Below are 17,759 nucleotides of genomic sequence, written 5' to 3'. Positions count from 1 at the left end.
CCCCTCCGGGGCTATGAGAGGCACTTTTAATGATGGATGGACTCACTTACTGGTCTTCAAAATCTCAACAGCCATTCACTGCCATTATAAAACCTGGAGGAGCCAAGACATTTCAACTCTGACTGTCTTTGTCTGAAAGAAGAAAGTGATGTTCACTTAGGATGGTTTGAGTGCGAGTAAATCATGGGCTCATTTTCATTTTTGGGTGAACTGTCCCTTTAAATTGTTCCTCTCATAAATCTGACTGTGTGAAGCCTTTCATCAGCAGCAGCATCATTTCTCTTCCTGACAGCTGCTCTCTGTGTGATGATCTGGACTCTGTGTGACCCGGATCTTACCTTGATTCTGCCCTGGTGCTCCAGCTGCACGGTCTGCTCCTGCATGCGCGCCAGGTCCAGTGCGTCTTTGGCGTGACCTGCGGTCACAGGGGTCACACATCACTATACCAGCTCTGACCTCTGACCTCTGTCCCAGTGCCCTTCACATGATACTCACGCGATCGGTCCAGCTCTTTGGCCGCCTGCGCCGCGCGCTCCAGCCCCGTCGGGTCGAAGTTGCTCCATTTGTCCTTGGGTCTGTCGCCCGAACCGGAACCGGAGCCGCCGGCCGCGGGAGGAGGAGGAGGAGCGGGCGGAACCGGAGCGTCTGGCGGAGTGCCGCTCTGACCTCGACCGAGCCCGAAGAGCCACGACATGATCCACGGACAGACACACACTGATGAACCGGGATCACCGGTCACACACTTCCACTGCACGAGTGTCACGCCGCGCTCTACGCAAGCGCACTGCCCCTCTCGTGCTGCAGCGCCGCGCTGATTGGCTGACGCGCTCGTCCTTCAGAAGGTCAGGGAGGAGACCACGCCCCTCGCGGCGTACGGTGGCCCAGAGGCGTCAGCGCGGGTCTTGCGTCAGTCTGCAGCGTCACATGCTATGGTCACATGCGGCATTTGAGCGATTAAAATTAATCAGTATTTTATTATTAACATATTATTACTTCTATCTAAACTTCATATCCGCCGTTAATATGATACCACGAATAACACCTTTTCGTTCTTGTGGCATTATTAAAGTATTATTACAGTACACTACATTGTGATGGAACTTATTTTACTTCAGCCAGTTTCGAGGCAATATTTCTCATTTTGATGTACTACTAATAATAAAAAGCTATAATTGAACGTTATTAAACGCTAATAAAATAAGACCGTATTTTGTTGTTATTTCATAAATTATGTTTTAATAATCATACAATTATGTTTATTAATCTGACAGTTCATATTAAAGAACCAAAAGTATGTATAAATAATACATATAATAATAAAATGAAATGAAAACTATATAGACCTATCTGAATCAACAAAAACTAATAAAATATGACAAAAACCCCGTCTCAGTCATTTATTCCTTTTTTTATTTTTTTATTGTTTATATGGAATAAAAGGTTTTATTAAACATTACATGTGCTTAGATAGCCGCTAATTATATATGTACGTTTATATGGAGACATGAGATGATTTTTCCTGATGAAGTGACGATCTTCAGGTTGTAGTTTTGTGACTGATGAATGTTTATTACTGAAGAGATCTGTGTGACGGAAACAGACAGGCTTATGATTATGAACACAACACAGGAAACTCGACGCCGTGACAAAATAAAAGAGACTTAAACTTTTTTAAAAATATAAATATATTAATTTATAAAATATTTATATGCATATATTGTTATTATATAAATGCAATAAATGACAGAAATATAAAATAGTATGATTAAACGTTACGAATTATTTCACTACAGTTAATATAATTATAATATGTATTATGTATTAAATGCACTTTATGCTAAATGAAGTAAAACACTCGTGAATATGCTGATTTTCCAGAAATAATAACAGTATTTAATCTCTATCTAATCAAGTAAACTCGTCACTCACGGGCTGTGTGTTAAACCCTAGTGTGCTGCCTGTGTAGTGCAGTCTCAGTAGGCAGCGGGGCGTGTTCTGAGGCGCGTCGCGCGCGGTGCACTGTGGGCTGCTGGAGGAGCGCAGGGTCAGAGTGACGCGATCATGGCGGCGGTGTGTTTCTCCTTGAGCCGCTGCTGCGCCGTGGGTCCCCGAGCCTCGATCACGGTGAGGACAGCACGACATATATATGTGATATTAATATAGATGATCGATAACAGAGGATGAGTTTGACAGAGCCAGACCACTGCGATCATACACAGATTATTATATCTGCGATCTTTACTGAGGTTATGAAATGCTGATGTTTCTTATTAAACAGTGCTGTTTCAGTCATTATGATGTGACATGTTTAATAGTTTAGCTGTAATATTTCATCAGTGTGTGTGGATCACGTGACTCATTTAGCTTCTGATTTAAGAGTGTTTTATAGTAGCTGTGTTTAAACTTGTGCGCAACATTGGAATATCGCATAAAACTTGCGCTTTTCATAATTAATCGAATTTCTAACCGCGATTACAATTATGAATACCGCAATTGCGTAATCGTTCAAAGCGGCTATTAATCGTCCAAAGTCCAGTTTTTTTTCTTTCTGTGTGTCATCTTAGGTTTTTTTTAATTGTGTTAGTTTCAGTATAATATTATACTAACATTAATATTTTTACTGTTTTATCGTTTAAATTAGAAACCAATTATATATAATGTTGACATTTGAGGCTAATACTATAGAAAAGCACTAAAGGTTTTTCAGCTTGTTTATTTTCATATAAAAATACAGCATGCAGTTGCATCAAACAATGGTATAAACATCATTCAGTGTAAATTCTGATTATCGTAATTAATAATCGCAATTACAATTTCAAGGGAGTAATCGTTATGATTTCTGTCGTAATCGTGCAGCCCTAATTTTCGTCCAGTGAGGCGAAGAGAACTAAATCGTCACTTCCTGTTTCACTTGTGCTAAATATCACGACGAAATGTGATTTTCTGCAGAAGGAGAAGGCACTGTATGTAATAATTTGTGTATATGATAATGACGAGCTTCAGAACATGCAGTTGAAACACAGTCATGTTATCTTATTTTCATAGTCTACTGTTTGGTAAAGTAGTTCTGGGAGTTAATTATAACAAAGCACTTTAACGAGACTTTAAAAACTAGCATTTCAGATGCTAAGCTATGAGATTGGTCTAGTTTTATTTTGAATCATCACAAAGTCACTTCTTTTTTGATGCGCAGTAAGGAATTTTTCGGTAAAATGTTTCCATCGTAGTTAATGAGCATGTTTTCTTTTCAGGGAAAAACATTTATCCAACTTAGTTGAGTGAATACATTTTTTTATGTGCATTTTTAGAATTCATGCACATCTTGGCGTTTCCATCCAGTGTTTATAAATGCAATATCCCAAATGCTAACAGAAGTAGGTGTATGTAACCAGAGCTAGTGATGTGATGAGGGTGTAGTTCCGCCGGTGGACACTAGAGGTGTGTGTCTGTGTTCTGATTGGTCAGGCGGTGCGCTTCGCTCAGACGGCGGCCGCTGCGGCGGTTCAGCCCAGGATCAAGAAGTTCCAGATCTACCGCTGGGATCCGGATCGCGCCGGGGACAAACCTCGCATGCAGACGTACGACATCGACCTGAACACGTGAGTGGAGCCGTCCGTCCGTCCGCTCCGGAGCCCGGCGCTCTCTAGATCTGCTCTGAGCGTCTGTTGTGTGTTTCAGCTGCGGCCCGATGGTTCTGGACGCGCTCATCAAGATCAAGAACGAGATGGACGGCACGCTGACCTTCAGACGCTCCTGCAGAGAGGGTGAGCTGACCGTCCGCTTGAGCTGTGTCTGATGAGGCTTGGCTTCTGAGACGCTTCTGTCTGCAGGAATCTGCGGCTCGTGTGCGATGAACATCAACGGAGGAAACACTCTGGCGTGTCTGAACAAGATCGACACTAACACCAGCAAGGTGACCAAGATCTACCCGCTGCCGCACATGTATGTGGTCAAAGACCTGGTGCCCGTGAGTATCCCGCTCCCGAATAACACACACCTCCAGAACTGAGTCTCCGTCTCATCTCTTTACAGTCCTTCCACCCATACGCCCAAACAAATACACCTATTATTACCATCTAGTGATATCAGGGGATAGCAAACACTCCTCAGTGTAAAATATTATATTGTGATAAATATTGTTAAGGGTGTGCAATATATATTTAGACACTATATTGTCTAATTTTACAAATATAGTAGTCAGCTGTATCGATAAAGTATCGAGATATCATTTTTTAAACAAATATTTGTCACCCCTAGCTTCAAGCGGGTCGCGCAGTTTCCTTCCAATTTTGGCACATAACCATTATATCAAACCTTGCTGTTGTTTTATGGGAATATTTAGGGTATATTTGTAGAAACAGACAACAATACACTGTGTGAGTCACAATTATACATTTATCTTTTATGCCAAAAATCATTAGGATATTAAGATCATGTTCATGAAGATATTTAGTAGATTTAAAAACGTAATGTTTGATCAGTAATATGAATAGTTAAGAGCTTCATCTGAACAGTATGTAGATGTGTTCGCTCCCTCAGATCTCAGACTGTTGTCCCTGGTTGTTTCTGACTCTGTGGGGATTGGTTTGGGCCGGTCCTGGTGTGATCGTGTCTGTCTCCTGCAGGACATGAGTAACTTCTACGCTCAGTACAAGTCCATCGAGCCCTTCCTGAAGAAGAAGGACGAGTCCAGACAGGGACAGGAGCAGTACCTGCAGAGCGTGGAGGACCGGCAGAAGCTGGTAACACACACACACACACACACACGACAGGGCTCACGAGTGTGTGTGTGTGTGTGTGACCTGTGTGTGTGTGTCTCCGTCAGGACGGTCTGTACGAGTGTATCCTGTGCGCCTGCTGCAGCACCAGCTGTCCCAGCTACTGGTGGAACGGAGACAAGTATCTGGGTCCAGCCGTCCTCATGCAGGTGAGGAGATGAGCCTGATCTCACACACACACACACACACACTCCTCCTGACGCTGTGTGTCTGTCTGGAGCAGGCGTACCGCTGGATGATCGACTCTCGGGACGATTACACCGAGGAGAGGCTCTCGCAGCTGCAGGACCCCTTCTCTCTGTACCGCTGTCACACCATCATGAACTGCACCAGGACCTGTCCCAAGGTCAGACGCACGCCTCCATCAGACCTCGCTCAGATCATATCAGTGTGTTCCTCACCCGCTTCTCCTCCCGCAGGGTCTGAATCCAGGCAAAGCCATCGCTGAGATCAAGAAGATGATGGCCTCCTACAAACAGAAGAAGACGGCGTCCGCGTGAACACCAGGCTCCATCATCATCATCATCATCATCAGATGAAGAGTGAGAGCGTATTATCACTCCATGGACACACACACATGGACGTATGAAGGGTTCTCTGTTAGATCTTCAGATCTGCTGTATATTAGAGTAATGCATGTCTTCATTTCTACATTACCAAGTGTTTTCCTCAAGTCTCATTAAGAGTCTTCCTCATCTTACAGTGATAATAAAGTGATTATAAAACTCACGTTCTGGGAATGTCCTTTTCAAACACATTTGAGTCGTATTTCCAGCTTTTATAAATAATAATAATAATTCGTGTTTTTATAAACCATGAAGGAGGCCAAAGCTTTTCTTTTACTATCCAATACAGTTCCTGCCTAAAAATTTAGAATTACTAATATTATTGGGGCATTAACAAAGTGTTTTTACTTCAATACCATACTTAAGTACATCTTTCATGCATCTGCGCTTACTTTGAGAAACTTTACTTCATATCATACTTTTTTTAATCCACTATATTTAACAAAAACATGGAACTGAAGAAATAAACTGGGGATGTGTTGAAACTGATTTTCAAACTAACAAACAGACATCTGGGAAATGTGCTTTATAAGTGCTTTATATCGTGTGTTTGGTTTTCTAAAGGTAAATTAGTCATATTCACGGTTTGGGATGAGGTTTCACGTTCCTGTGGGCGGGACGTGGGGAGGGGCCGTGGGCGGGACTTTGAGTGGTGGGCGGAGTCATGGGCGGGGCGACTCTGGAACTTCAGACACGCAGAGATCTGAGCATCACTCCAGGAATAAAGGACTGATTTACAGGTGGGCAGATTCTTTCTAAAAGCTCTATAAGTGTATTCAGTGTAAACATCTGTCCTCAAAGGGAGTGTGCTAAGTGAAATGTGTGTCTTCATGACTTAAATGAGTTCAGTCAGTCCATGTGTTACTAAAAATGGTTAATGTGGGTTAAAATGGTAATACATTTTTAATTATTAACTATATTTAATATTAAAATTAAAACTTTGATTTACATGGAAAAGATGTTTTATGGTGCGTCGTCAGAAGACATCTGATATGTGGTGATGAACTAGTTACATGTAACACAATTACTAACTTTAATTACAATATAAAGATCACCGTAATCTGTTATCAATAAAACGTGTGCTGCTCTGAAAAATGAGAAAGCAATGTTTCACAAGTTTAGGACACATAACTGTTTTATCTCCTGTTCTGAAATTATTTATTTATATGATTTATTTTTTAAGATTAACAGTTTTTCCCCAATGCATTATTAGATTCCAGTGTTTCCTGTCGATTTGATTTCCAAAACAGTATCATATCTACTAAACTACAACTTGTGATTTTAATGGTTTTTAACCTCAATCTCAAAGCAAAAAAGAGGCACTAAAGTCAGAATGTTTTCCGTGCTTTAAAATGAAATGTTTTATGATCATAATTCAAGTGATGAAGGATTTCCTGAACCCTGCATGCTTTAAATGCTTCACAATCATTAACAGCTGGAATCATTCGTTACAAGTTTAGAAAAGTAGTAAGTTACATTAATAAATTAACTGAAATAGTTACTCTACTTGTTTTATCAAGTATCATGGTGGAGTATAGTAAGACAGTACAACAAACATTCACTGCGTTTCATCAACGCTTTATTCATTCTTTCTTTCATTTATAGCGAAGTATTTCCAAGAATAATTTCAGGCACTATGGGCTGCTTCAGGTACAATTATAGAATCATCTTTCCATTTACAGAATCAAAGAAAAACAAAACATTATTCTCAAATCCCATCTTTAAATAAATTCATGAGAAAACCAAAATATAACACCCGTCCACCAGCGTTCTGGATCATAAGATCCTGGAGATACAGTCAGTGTCCAGCTGGAGCAGACTTGTTAGGGTTTAATCACAGGTCCTACACGCTCAACGCAGGACTCTAGAACCGGTCGGTTCTCTGGCGATGTTCCTTCAGGTGCATTAGTGACAGTCCTTCAGTTACAGCGTTACAAACCCTTAGGTTAGCGTGGTTCTGTTAGAGGGCCGTGTTAGCGGTAAACAGAAGGTGTGTGTGTGGGGTCAGGTTTAGTAGAAGTGTGTGCGTGTGTGTGGGTGTGTGCGCGCGTGGGGTCAGGTTCAGTAGAAGCAGACGGTGTGAACGGCCAGTGGCTCTTCTCGAATCGGACACGTCTGACAGAAACGGTTCTTGGTTCAGTGAAAGTGAAGTGACATTCAGCCAAGTATGGTGACCCATACTCAGAATTTGTGCTCTGCATTTAACCCATCCGAAATGCACACACACAGAGCAGTGAACACACACACACACACACTGTGAGCACACACCCGGAGCAGTGTACTGGTGATCCGAAAACCGATGCAACTGGTTCTTGACTCGAGAACGACCCAGCCGGCATTTCAACGTTGATTCAACGTTGAAACAACGTCAGGTCCATGGTTGAATCAACGTTGAATAACCTTTCGATTTTGCAAATTAGATCAACGTTGAAATCGCGACGCTGTTTCACCGTCTTACCTGCATTACGGGCAGTGTTCGAACTATACCGTGTCCTTTGGGGGAGCCCACCTCTTTTTTTTTTGGGGGGGGGGGGGGGGGGGGTGGAGGTCGTGCACATGCGCATGCCTCAAATAAGGACTTACAACAGCTACAAGTGTATGCACTATTATACATTATCGACACGAGTGCCTCAAAAAAGGACATATAATGACTTACAAAGATACATAACAGCTACAATATGCACTATTATACTTTATCGACACAAATTGATAGGTCAGGAAGACAGCCTTGAATGATGTTGCGGTCTCCTCCGTTAATTTAGAATTCACCTCAATTACTTTATTTGCCAGAATCGCCTTTTGCTTAGTCAATGCCACTTCAATGGCCATCTTGTGTGCAATGCTGTCCCTGTATTTATATATAATTTTTCGCGACTGGTTCTGAGCATTAATCATTAATCCACTCCTCAGACAAGTGCGTGCCAGCCAGGTACCTTTTCAGACAGAAGAAGGTTTTTTGCGTCCTTACAAGTTGTAACGAGTGGGAAAAAATGTGGCCCCTTTAAGAGCTGCGCGCTCCCTGTAAACGGTATGCACTCTCTGTATGATAATGTATACACGCGCGACTCGAATCCCCCATGTATGCGGGTAATCTCTGTTTGGAAATCATTTTGTTTTAATCTTGTTTGTTTTGTTTTGGTTACGCTGTGGACGGTGGAACATGGGACAGACAATTGCCCGAGTTCGATTGGAGAAATAAAACGAGTCGTTGTTAAATGTCAATCGCCTCCGTGAGTTTTGTCTGGCCTAATAACTTTGTGAGCTATCCATATTTTTTCCCCCTCCTGACACAACGCGTTACAAATTGATGCACCCCAAGCTTCCATCCTTAACACACAGCCATGTATATTGGCTCTTCCAGTCTCTCCACTGCTGGCTGTTCCAGTTTAACGCGAGAGAGGACTCGGAGCAAGAGGGGTTAGGATCCCAGAGATTACTTTTCTTCAGCTTCATGCGTTTTCACAGTGGGCTTGGCTTGAGGTTTACCAGTGCTTGCAGCAGGTGAATCAGTCGTGCGTTATCACTACACAATTTCTTAATAAAACCAAAATTAATTGAACATCCTTGTTTTCTTTTTGCCCTAGCTATGATGCTATAACTGCATAATGGAAGGACTTTGCGCACGATAAATGGCCTCCAACGTTTATTTTTTCTACGAATCTATGACATACTAACATGTGGAATTTGCAGCGCAGCACCCCCACACCTTGATGCTGTGACGTCTTTAATCTTTATTGAAGTTAATTAGGTTTTAATCGCCGTCATGCATGAATGAATAATATTTTTGCCATCATAATCACATTACAAAACTGAAATTGCACTTAAAAATATTCACATTGTCAGTATTTTTTGAGACCCCCCAAAATTTCAGATTTCTCGTTTTCAGGGGAGCCCATGTCTTATTAAGGGGAGCCGAGCTCCCCCTAGCTCCCCCGTAGTTCGCACTATGATTACGGGTGAATGAGGGTCGTGCTGCAGCCCTGGGATGAAAGCTGAATGAGGTGTTGATTTTGAAAAGTTAATCAGCGTTGATAACACGACGTTGTTTCCCCGTCGTACCTTGCACTGTGTATAAATACACCTAGATCCTAGTGGGCATTTAGATCAACATGGTACATGCAAGGCTAAAAATCTAATGACTGGCAGCAATGGCTTTACAAACAACTTCAATAAACTACCACATGCTCAAAATTGTCAAACAGCAGGTAAATTTTGGAAACATACTGTATAAAACAGATGAAAATAATCCCACACTTTATTATGCAGAGTATGCATGGAGTTAATGCTAAAAACATGTAGTAGAACAATCCAAATACAATAATATTTAAAGGTTTTTGTGAAATAATTTGGCACAAAAATGCATATTTTTTGCAGCACTTACAAGACAAACCCTTGTACCTTTATGACTGAAACCAGTGGATCTTTTATTTTGGTGGAAACCTACAGTTTCTGTCAAAAACATGTTTTAGTAATGTGTCTCATTACAAGAGTTGTGTACATTTGTGCAGTGAAAATGTGTTGAACAGTTTGAGAAGGGAACCTTCAACCAGTTGATTTCTAATGGGAACCCCCCCGGACTGTGTCTTCTTTACCGTGGGGAATGCAGAATGAGATTTCTACCGCAGGGCACTCTAAAATGTTAGAACCAGCAGCCTTAGTGTATACAGTGTGGTGGTGCTTCGGGTGATCCTTGAAAGTGTCCCAGCGCTAGGTCCATTCTGACGCCGTCCCCTCCACTCTCTCCCACTTGTGCACTTTCTGTACCGTCCTGTATAAACATTTACATTTAATCATTTAACAGACGCTTTTATCCAAAGCGACTTACAAATGAGAAGAACAGAAGCAGTCAGGTGTACAAGCGAACAACAACAGTATACAAGTGCTATGACAAGTCTCAGTTAGTCTAGTACAGAACGCATAGCCAGGTTTTTTTTTTTTTTTTTTATATACATATATATAAAAGACAAGATATGAAGGAAACGTGCTAGCATTAGTTGGTTAGGTTCCGGTGAAAAAGATGAGTCTTAAGATGTTTCTAGAAAATGAGTAAAGACTCAGCAGTTCGGATTGAGATTGGGAGGTCATTCCTCCAGCTGGGCACAGTCCAGGAAAAGGACCGTGAGAGTGATTGTGAACTTCTTTGGGATGGCACCACAAGGCGTCGTTCACTTGCAGAGGGCAAACTTCTGGAGGACACATAAGATTTAACCAGTGAGTTTAGGTATGTCCACAATGTTTCACAATAACTTTGATATTGTGAAATATATTTAACTGAAAACTGAATGCAAAATAAATCACAATATTTTCACTTTACAGTTCAGTAACAGTGAGGTTGGAAACAAAGTGGACAACACTATTCATTAAACACTTATTTAATGTATTCAGATGAAAATGTACAATATTAACAAATTATTCACAAGCAGTGTTTTCAGAGCCCCCAGTTACACTGTTTTAATCAAAACACTAGTAATACAGTGTAGTAAAAAAAAAAAAAAAAAAAAAAAACGAATTCAGTAAATTTTTAATAAACTAAGTACAATCAAAACCTATCACAAAAGGTCAAAGCATCTCTAGCAGAAGTGACAGTGCAATGTAGCAGATGAGCAATTTCTGACCAATGTTTCAAGAACAAGCTGGATCCTCGATGACTCTACAAGGGGAAAGAAGAAATGGTTTACTGAAAAGTTCTTAAAAAGCAAGATTTCATAATATACCATTTCTTTAAACCACTGGTTCTCAAACTTTTTATACCAAGTACCACTTCAGAAAATATTTGTTATTAAATATTAAGTTGCACCATAATGACCAACATTACATTTCAGCAGCGTAGTAGACCAAACTATTCAGCTACAGGTCTACAGTTAAAAAATGAGGCAGTTTTATTCTAATAAGAATATTAATTGTTGTCAGACACTTTACCATGTTTGAACATTAACACTACAACTGTGCTTACATACACAGGTAAATAAAAAAAAAAGTTTAAATTAAAATGTAATTTTAAATGTAATTATGTAACAAAAGTTACAAAACTGCACTGTACTTTAACTCTAACATACTTAAATGTGCAAAAAAAAAAAACTTACTCAAAGATTAAGTTAAAATGTATTAACATTAATTAGTTTAATTTAGTGATTCACCTGCATAACAACTAGAGGGGGCCTGACACCTGAGAACCATGACTTTAAACAATCCTTTTATTTATTTATTCATTTTCATTAATTCATTAAAATTATATTATTTAAATACTGACATTTGCACTTATATGTTGCAGAAAACACTTTGAAACTATTATATGAATACAAACATATATAACACACCTAATGCATGGGATTCATATCAGGAAAATATGGGAAAATCTCTAAAAGACAGACATTAACACATAACTCACCAGTAACACATTAGGTGAGCACCTAACTTGATCATCTGTGATAAAGCAATGCAAAAATAGACACACGGGTATTTATTTATCTGCAGGTTACATGTCCTTTAAACTAACCATTTGTAAACTCTGGTAATACTTTACTATTTTCAAAAGATAATAAAGATAACGTTAGCGATTTTCTTACCTCATTTTGCAAGTATGTTTTCAGGACCTCGCAGAACACCTGACCCTTCTTGTGTTCACAGTTTTTGTTCTCCATTGACATGTCACGACTCAAATTCGCTCAAAATAAATAAAAAATGTACAGGCAAATATGAAATAATTCGGGACCGACCGAGCAGTCAGTTATAACGAGCAGCAGCTCACAGTTAGCCGCCTCACTCACAGAAACACGACAATAACGGTCATATTTTTAAATGTAGAAAGGCGCGAACCGATTCATTGTCCAGTTTCCTGAATGACAGCCAGATTAACCAATCATGATAGAAGTAATAAAATAAAACTACCAATGGGAGTTGTTTCAGTGTGATAAAGCAGCGAAATGTATATAGTTTTATTGTTGTTAATGATGATAATATTTAACATATACTACCTTTAGATTGTAGAATAGGTATCATGACTAAAATATTTTAAAATGCTATTAAAATAATTAATTAATTAATTTAAATAATTTAATATAAATAATTTAAAAGCTTGTTAACCTTTTTCTACCATTTAGCATTAAACATTTTTAACGTTGTTTCATTAAAACAACTGACCTTATTTCAGCCATATTTCAATGTTGAAAGTTGGTCATGTGCTGGAAGTTTTTCAACAGTTCATCTTTAAACGTTGAATCAACGTTGTTTCAACGTTGAAACCACAACTGACCTTATTTCAACCATATTTCAACATTGAAAGTTGGTCATGTGCTGGTTGTTTTTCAACCATTCAGCTTTAAACGTTGAATCAACGTTGTTTCAACGTTGAAATCACAACTGACCTTATTTCAACCATATTTCAACATTGAAAGTTGGTCATGTGCTGGATGTTTTTCAACCATTCAGCTTTAAACGTTGAATCAACGTTGTTTCAACGTTGAAACCACAACTGACCTTATTTCAACCATATTTCAACGTTGAAGGTCGGTCATGTGCCGGCTGGGGAGGACCGCTCCAGCAGTGGGCGTGTACGTTAGTTATCCGACTCTGCTGATTATCCACAGAAATTTTCCCCTGGCCTTTATTTAAGACCGGCCTTTATTTGTCCGTGTTGTTCACGCCCCTGGCCAATATCAGAGGCCCGGCTTTATTTGACTACCGGTTTTTATTTGAGGAATTATGGTAGATACAAGAGTTGGTCAAGACAATCTTTAGGTTGCTGCTTGAGAAACCCTATCATGAAAGTTTAAAGCAGCTGCAAAAGCCTGAAGTTTGACAATATAGATCTATTAGACAGATGCTGATAACATGACCCGTTACTAGCATTTCACTGGCATATTAATCATGTTGCTAGCAAACCGAAACTCCATCGGTGACAGAATGGAGAAAAACACCTTGGGAGAAACCAGGCTCAGTTCTCCTCTGACCAGTTGATGATGACCAGATGAGTTTATGCGCACATTTGAGGAAGTGGTGGATAAGAAGGCAGACAACCCAGGAGACTGTCTGCACTTCCTGGAACAATACACTTCCTTATAAACTCAAAGACAGCAGAGACCAGGACAACTAGAGCCCAGATACAGATCCCCTGTAAAGACCTTGTCTCAGAGGAGCACCAGGACAAGACCACAGGAAACAGATGATTCTTCTGCACAATCTGACTTTGCTGCAGCCTGGAATTGAACTACTGGTTTCGTCTGGTCAGAGGAGAACTGACCCCAACTGAGCCTGGTTTCTCCCAAGGTTTTTTTCTCCATTCTGTCACCGATGGAGTTTCGGTTCCTTGCCGCTGTCGCCTCTGGCTTGCTTAGTTGGGGTCACTTCATCTACAGCGATATCATTGACTTGATTGCAAATAAATGCACAGACACTATTAAACTGAACAGAGATGACATCACTGAATTCAATGATGAACTGCCTTTAACTATCATTCTGCATTATTGACACACTGTTTTCCTAATGAATGTTGTTCAGTGCTTTGACGCAATGTATTTTGTTTAAAGCGCTATATAAATAAAGGTGACTTGACCTGACATTAAAGGGTTAGTTCACCCAGATAGCAAATCAGTCTATTGTTCGTTATCTGGCTCGGCCTGGTGTTCATCTTCAGTTCTCTCTTCACAGCAGTTATTAATTACATAAATTTGCTATCTGGGTGAACTAACCCTTTAACGCTGTACTTTGGCACAGGGCAGTGCAATGTGTTTAACTTCTTGTTGTAAACCACAACGACACCCACCATACGGCTATAATATGACCCATCTGGCTCAAAAACTGAAATAATTGTGTTTGTCTGAAAGGAGTTTGTGGCGAGTGGGGCGGGGCCGAGGGACGTGGGAACAAGGAGTTTGTTCGGTGGAATGATTGGGAAATCAGCTACACTACATGGAAGGATATAAAACTGGAGCAACTATAGTGAAGGACAAGAGAGGACCAGGCCTGGGCTTTTAGTTGTGTTTTGGTTTTTATTTGTGCGCGTCAGTCGTCCGTGAGGGGCTTGTGCACTGTTTTGTGTTTATTTTGTGATTATTAAAGTTTCTGTTTGATTGTGCGCCGGTTCCCGCCTCCTTCTTCCCGATGATTACGAAGGTTTAATTAGTTACAGAGTTAATGGAGGTTTCCACAGATAGTGGTGTGCTGCTATCGTTGGCCAGCTGCTGAGGAGCACGACAGAGCTTGTTTTCTCCTCACTGAACCACCTTCACCATTTCTGTTCAAATGTCTTCTTTTAGGGTTACTGGTTCAGCTGAGGATGTGCAGTAACTTACAGACCTGATGTGCTCACACTGAGAAGATAAGATGACACTCCTCTGTGCAGCTTTCATGTTTACTTGGCATTCGTTTGATTCACAGTTCATGTTTTGCTGCTCTCTCCATGTATTGAAATTAATATGTAGAGCAATACTGTGACCACTTCAACATTTAGCACAGCATATATTCCATTTGTTCTGTCAATACACTGCTTGCTAGATGAAGGTCTGGCATTAATGTCCTGACTTGGTGTGTTTACGCTCGATGTGTTTCTTTAGACAGTTTCCAGAGGACTTGAATTCTGGAGAGTTTAACTCCAAACCATCATAAACAGAGCTCTGCGCTGCGTTTGATGAAATGTTTAATAGGATGTGTGAGACTAAAATGAATTGTGTTCTGTTCTCTTAAGTATACAGAGTTTGTGAATAGATTTTGATGAAGATGATATTATGACAAAATCTTAAATACTATTTCTTGCAAATGTATAATAACAAATAACTCAAGATGTTCATAGCTCCATGGATAATGGAGCAGCATTTTAGACATGGGACTAAAGATGTGCATTCACTTTGTCCCGTCTGCTGGGTTTGAAGACCTGTTCAGTTTCCCCTTGTCTTGAGGCAATGTGCTCCATGATCTGCTGCTGGATGCTCACTTCGGTGAGGTGTTTTAGCAGGTCTTCCATCTTTGGGGGAGGAGCGCCACCTGGGGAAACAGAAAGTGGACGTGAGCCAAACAACCAGAAAAAAAGTATCTGTAGCAATCCAAGTGGGGTGATATCAAATGTGTAGGGGTCCTGGTCAGTAACTTCTTCACTGCAATGCCCGCATTCTCCACCAGTGTGACGGGGTGAAGAAGCACACGGACGAGGATGCAGGTGAGTTCCCTGAAGGGTGGATTTTTATTAACCAGTAGGTGGGAGAAATAGCCAACGCGAGTCTCTCTCTCTCTCTCCCTCTCTCTCTCTCTCTCTCTCTCTCTCTCTCTCTCTGTGTGCCTGCTCCGTTTCCAGGGCGATGCTGATGAGAGCTCTGGACACAATATATATATATATATATATATATATATATATATATATATATATATATATATATATATATATATGTATATATATATATATATATGTATATATATATATATATATATATATATATATATATATATATATATATGTATATACGTATTTAACAAATGTATTACATGTATCTAACCCTGTGATTTGATTTATTTCTCTTGTAGGTTAAATGACTGTGGCTTAACAGACAAAAGCTGTCCAGCTCTGGCTTCAGTTCTTGGATCAAATAGCAATCTGAAAGAGTTGAACATGAACAATAATAATCTGCAGGATTATGGAGTTAAGATGCTCTGCACTGGATTGAATAATATTAATTGCAAATTAGAGATACTGAGGTAGGTTTTTTGACAATCCCTAGTGTTTGGTTAGAAGATCCATCTGTTAACATGGACCTAGATCATTTGCCACAGAATTGAGGACAGAACTGCTTTGAGTGAGAGCTGAAATCTTTGAAATTATATTTCTTTCTTCATATTTCCTGGCACTGGCTAATACACTTACATAATTTCTTAAAAATGTCACAATTTCAAACTTCAGTAATTCCCAGTTATTACAATAATCATAACTCAGTTGAGCTAAATTCAAATAATGTGCAATCAACCTGCGAATGGTCATCTTAACAGATTCGTTGTCCAGAATTGAATTATTAAGTTTCCAGTAAGAGTTATAATGGTTGTTGGAGAAAGATTGTGGACCAACATTAATAGAAACTGATTTACGCTCTGTCAATGGCATAATCTTTTCTTTCTGTAAGCTACAAGAGGCTAGCCAATAATCAATATGAGACATGGCAGTACATGCCTTATTGTTCCATGTGAAGGATTTTAAATTAGGGTATTTCTCCCTCCAAATGTCTTTTATAACACATTTCTGCATAAAGGCCTTAAGTCTGATATTGGAAGAAGTTGGAGAACGAGGAGGCCATCTGTCAAGGGACTTGTCTAGAGTAATATTAAAATCACCGCCACTTAATAAAAGTGAATTTGGATAAACAATGTGTTAAGCACATTTCTAATTGATCAAATAAGTCTTCGTTTTCAGTTTTAGAGTTGTACCCAGGGCCGTCTCTAGTGTTTTGGGCCCTAAGCAGATTTTCAAAAGGGCCCCAAACCTACAGTTTCACCTAAACACTCGCATCCATCCCAATGAACACATCACACACTGACACCTGACTGTAAAGTTTATTCAATTTGTTTTACTCAATATATTTTTCTTTCAGGATATGGATAGGAAAATATATTTGCGTAATTGACAAATCTGCAGTAAAAACGCTTTTTTGTAAAACACAATTCTGGCCCTTTAACTAATTAAAGTTGTCCATGGAGTTTAAAAACAGGATATGATGTCACAATGTTTTCAGTGACAAAGTTTCAAGTTCATATTGCCAATTTCTAAAATAGAGACTTGTAAAATTATGTCTGAGGTATTTATGAACAATTGTATCCTTTTCTTTTTAATTTATAAAAGTTGAAACTTATTGAACATCCTTGAGAGAGTCAAACCATAGGACAATTTAGAGATTTAGATCAAACATTTATAATAACAACAACAATAATAATAACAACGATAATAATAATAATTCTATTAACAAACTTCGTTTTTATAACAATATGTCCAAGTAAGACAAATACATTTTAAATGATTACAATATTAATTATTATTATTATTATTACTTGACTTAATCTGTCACTATTTATTATTGGTAAACATGAATAATAATTACAATAAATGTGGTCTACCAGAGACTGTGAACATATACTATTAAACTGAGAAGCATATGAAAGAGAAAGAATGAGATTAATAGAAGAATTAAGTATTCTGAATATCGAAAATATAACAGTTAAGACAACACTAAAGAATGCTCCAGCACAGTATAAAGTATATTATGCAATTATAAGTTATTTGAAAAAGTAGGTTTAATAAATAGGATTTAAAATCACGTAATGAAGTGTAGAGAATAATTGTATCATTTTGTTTGTTTAAGGTTTGTTGTAATTAATATCCGTCACCCAGTCCAGTAGGAGGCCTAAATTCCCCTTTTAAATGGGTTTGTAGCCGCCTTCATAA

General features: G+C 39.3%; 2 protein-coding genes across 2 annotated transcripts in view; one reads left to right on the top strand and one right to left on the bottom strand.

Moving 5' to 3' along the window:
* LOC113040336 (ATPase family AAA domain-containing protein 3-like) overlaps positions 1-1,293 on the bottom strand; it is an 8,786-nt gene extending 7,493 nt beyond the window's left edge. Inside the window, exons 1-2 of the mRNA XM_026198691.1 lie at positions 496-1,293; positions 339-415 (exon numbers count right to left, since the gene is read on the bottom strand). Coding sequence (XP_026054476.1) covers positions 339-415; positions 496-694 — 276 coding nt within the window. The 5' untranslated portion in view covers positions 695-1,293. The remainder of the gene's footprint in view (positions 1-338; positions 416-495) is intronic.
* Positions 1,294-1,967: 674 nt separating this feature from the next.
* On the top strand, positions 1,968-5,507 carry LOC113040348 (succinate dehydrogenase [ubiquinone] iron-sulfur subunit, mitochondrial). The gene is made up of 8 exons (XM_026198708.1): positions 1,968-2,124; positions 3,466-3,599; positions 3,679-3,764; positions 3,831-3,967; positions 4,626-4,742; positions 4,826-4,927; positions 5,002-5,124; positions 5,198-5,507. The coding sequence occupies exons 1-8, from the start codon at positions 2,062-2,064 to the stop codon at positions 5,276-5,278; spliced, it is 843 nt and encodes a 280-aa protein (XP_026054493.1). The 5' UTR covers positions 1,968-2,061; the 3' UTR covers positions 5,279-5,507.
* The last annotated feature ends 12,252 nt before the right edge of the window (positions 5,508-17,759 follow it).

This window comes from Carassius auratus, chromosome 22 (assembly GCF_003368295.1).
Source record: "Carassius auratus strain Wakin chromosome 22, ASM336829v1, whole genome shotgun sequence".
NCBI lineage: Eukaryota > Metazoa > Chordata > Actinopteri > Cypriniformes > Cyprinidae > Carassius > Carassius auratus.
This window is presented reverse-complemented; position numbering and strand designations above follow the sequence as displayed.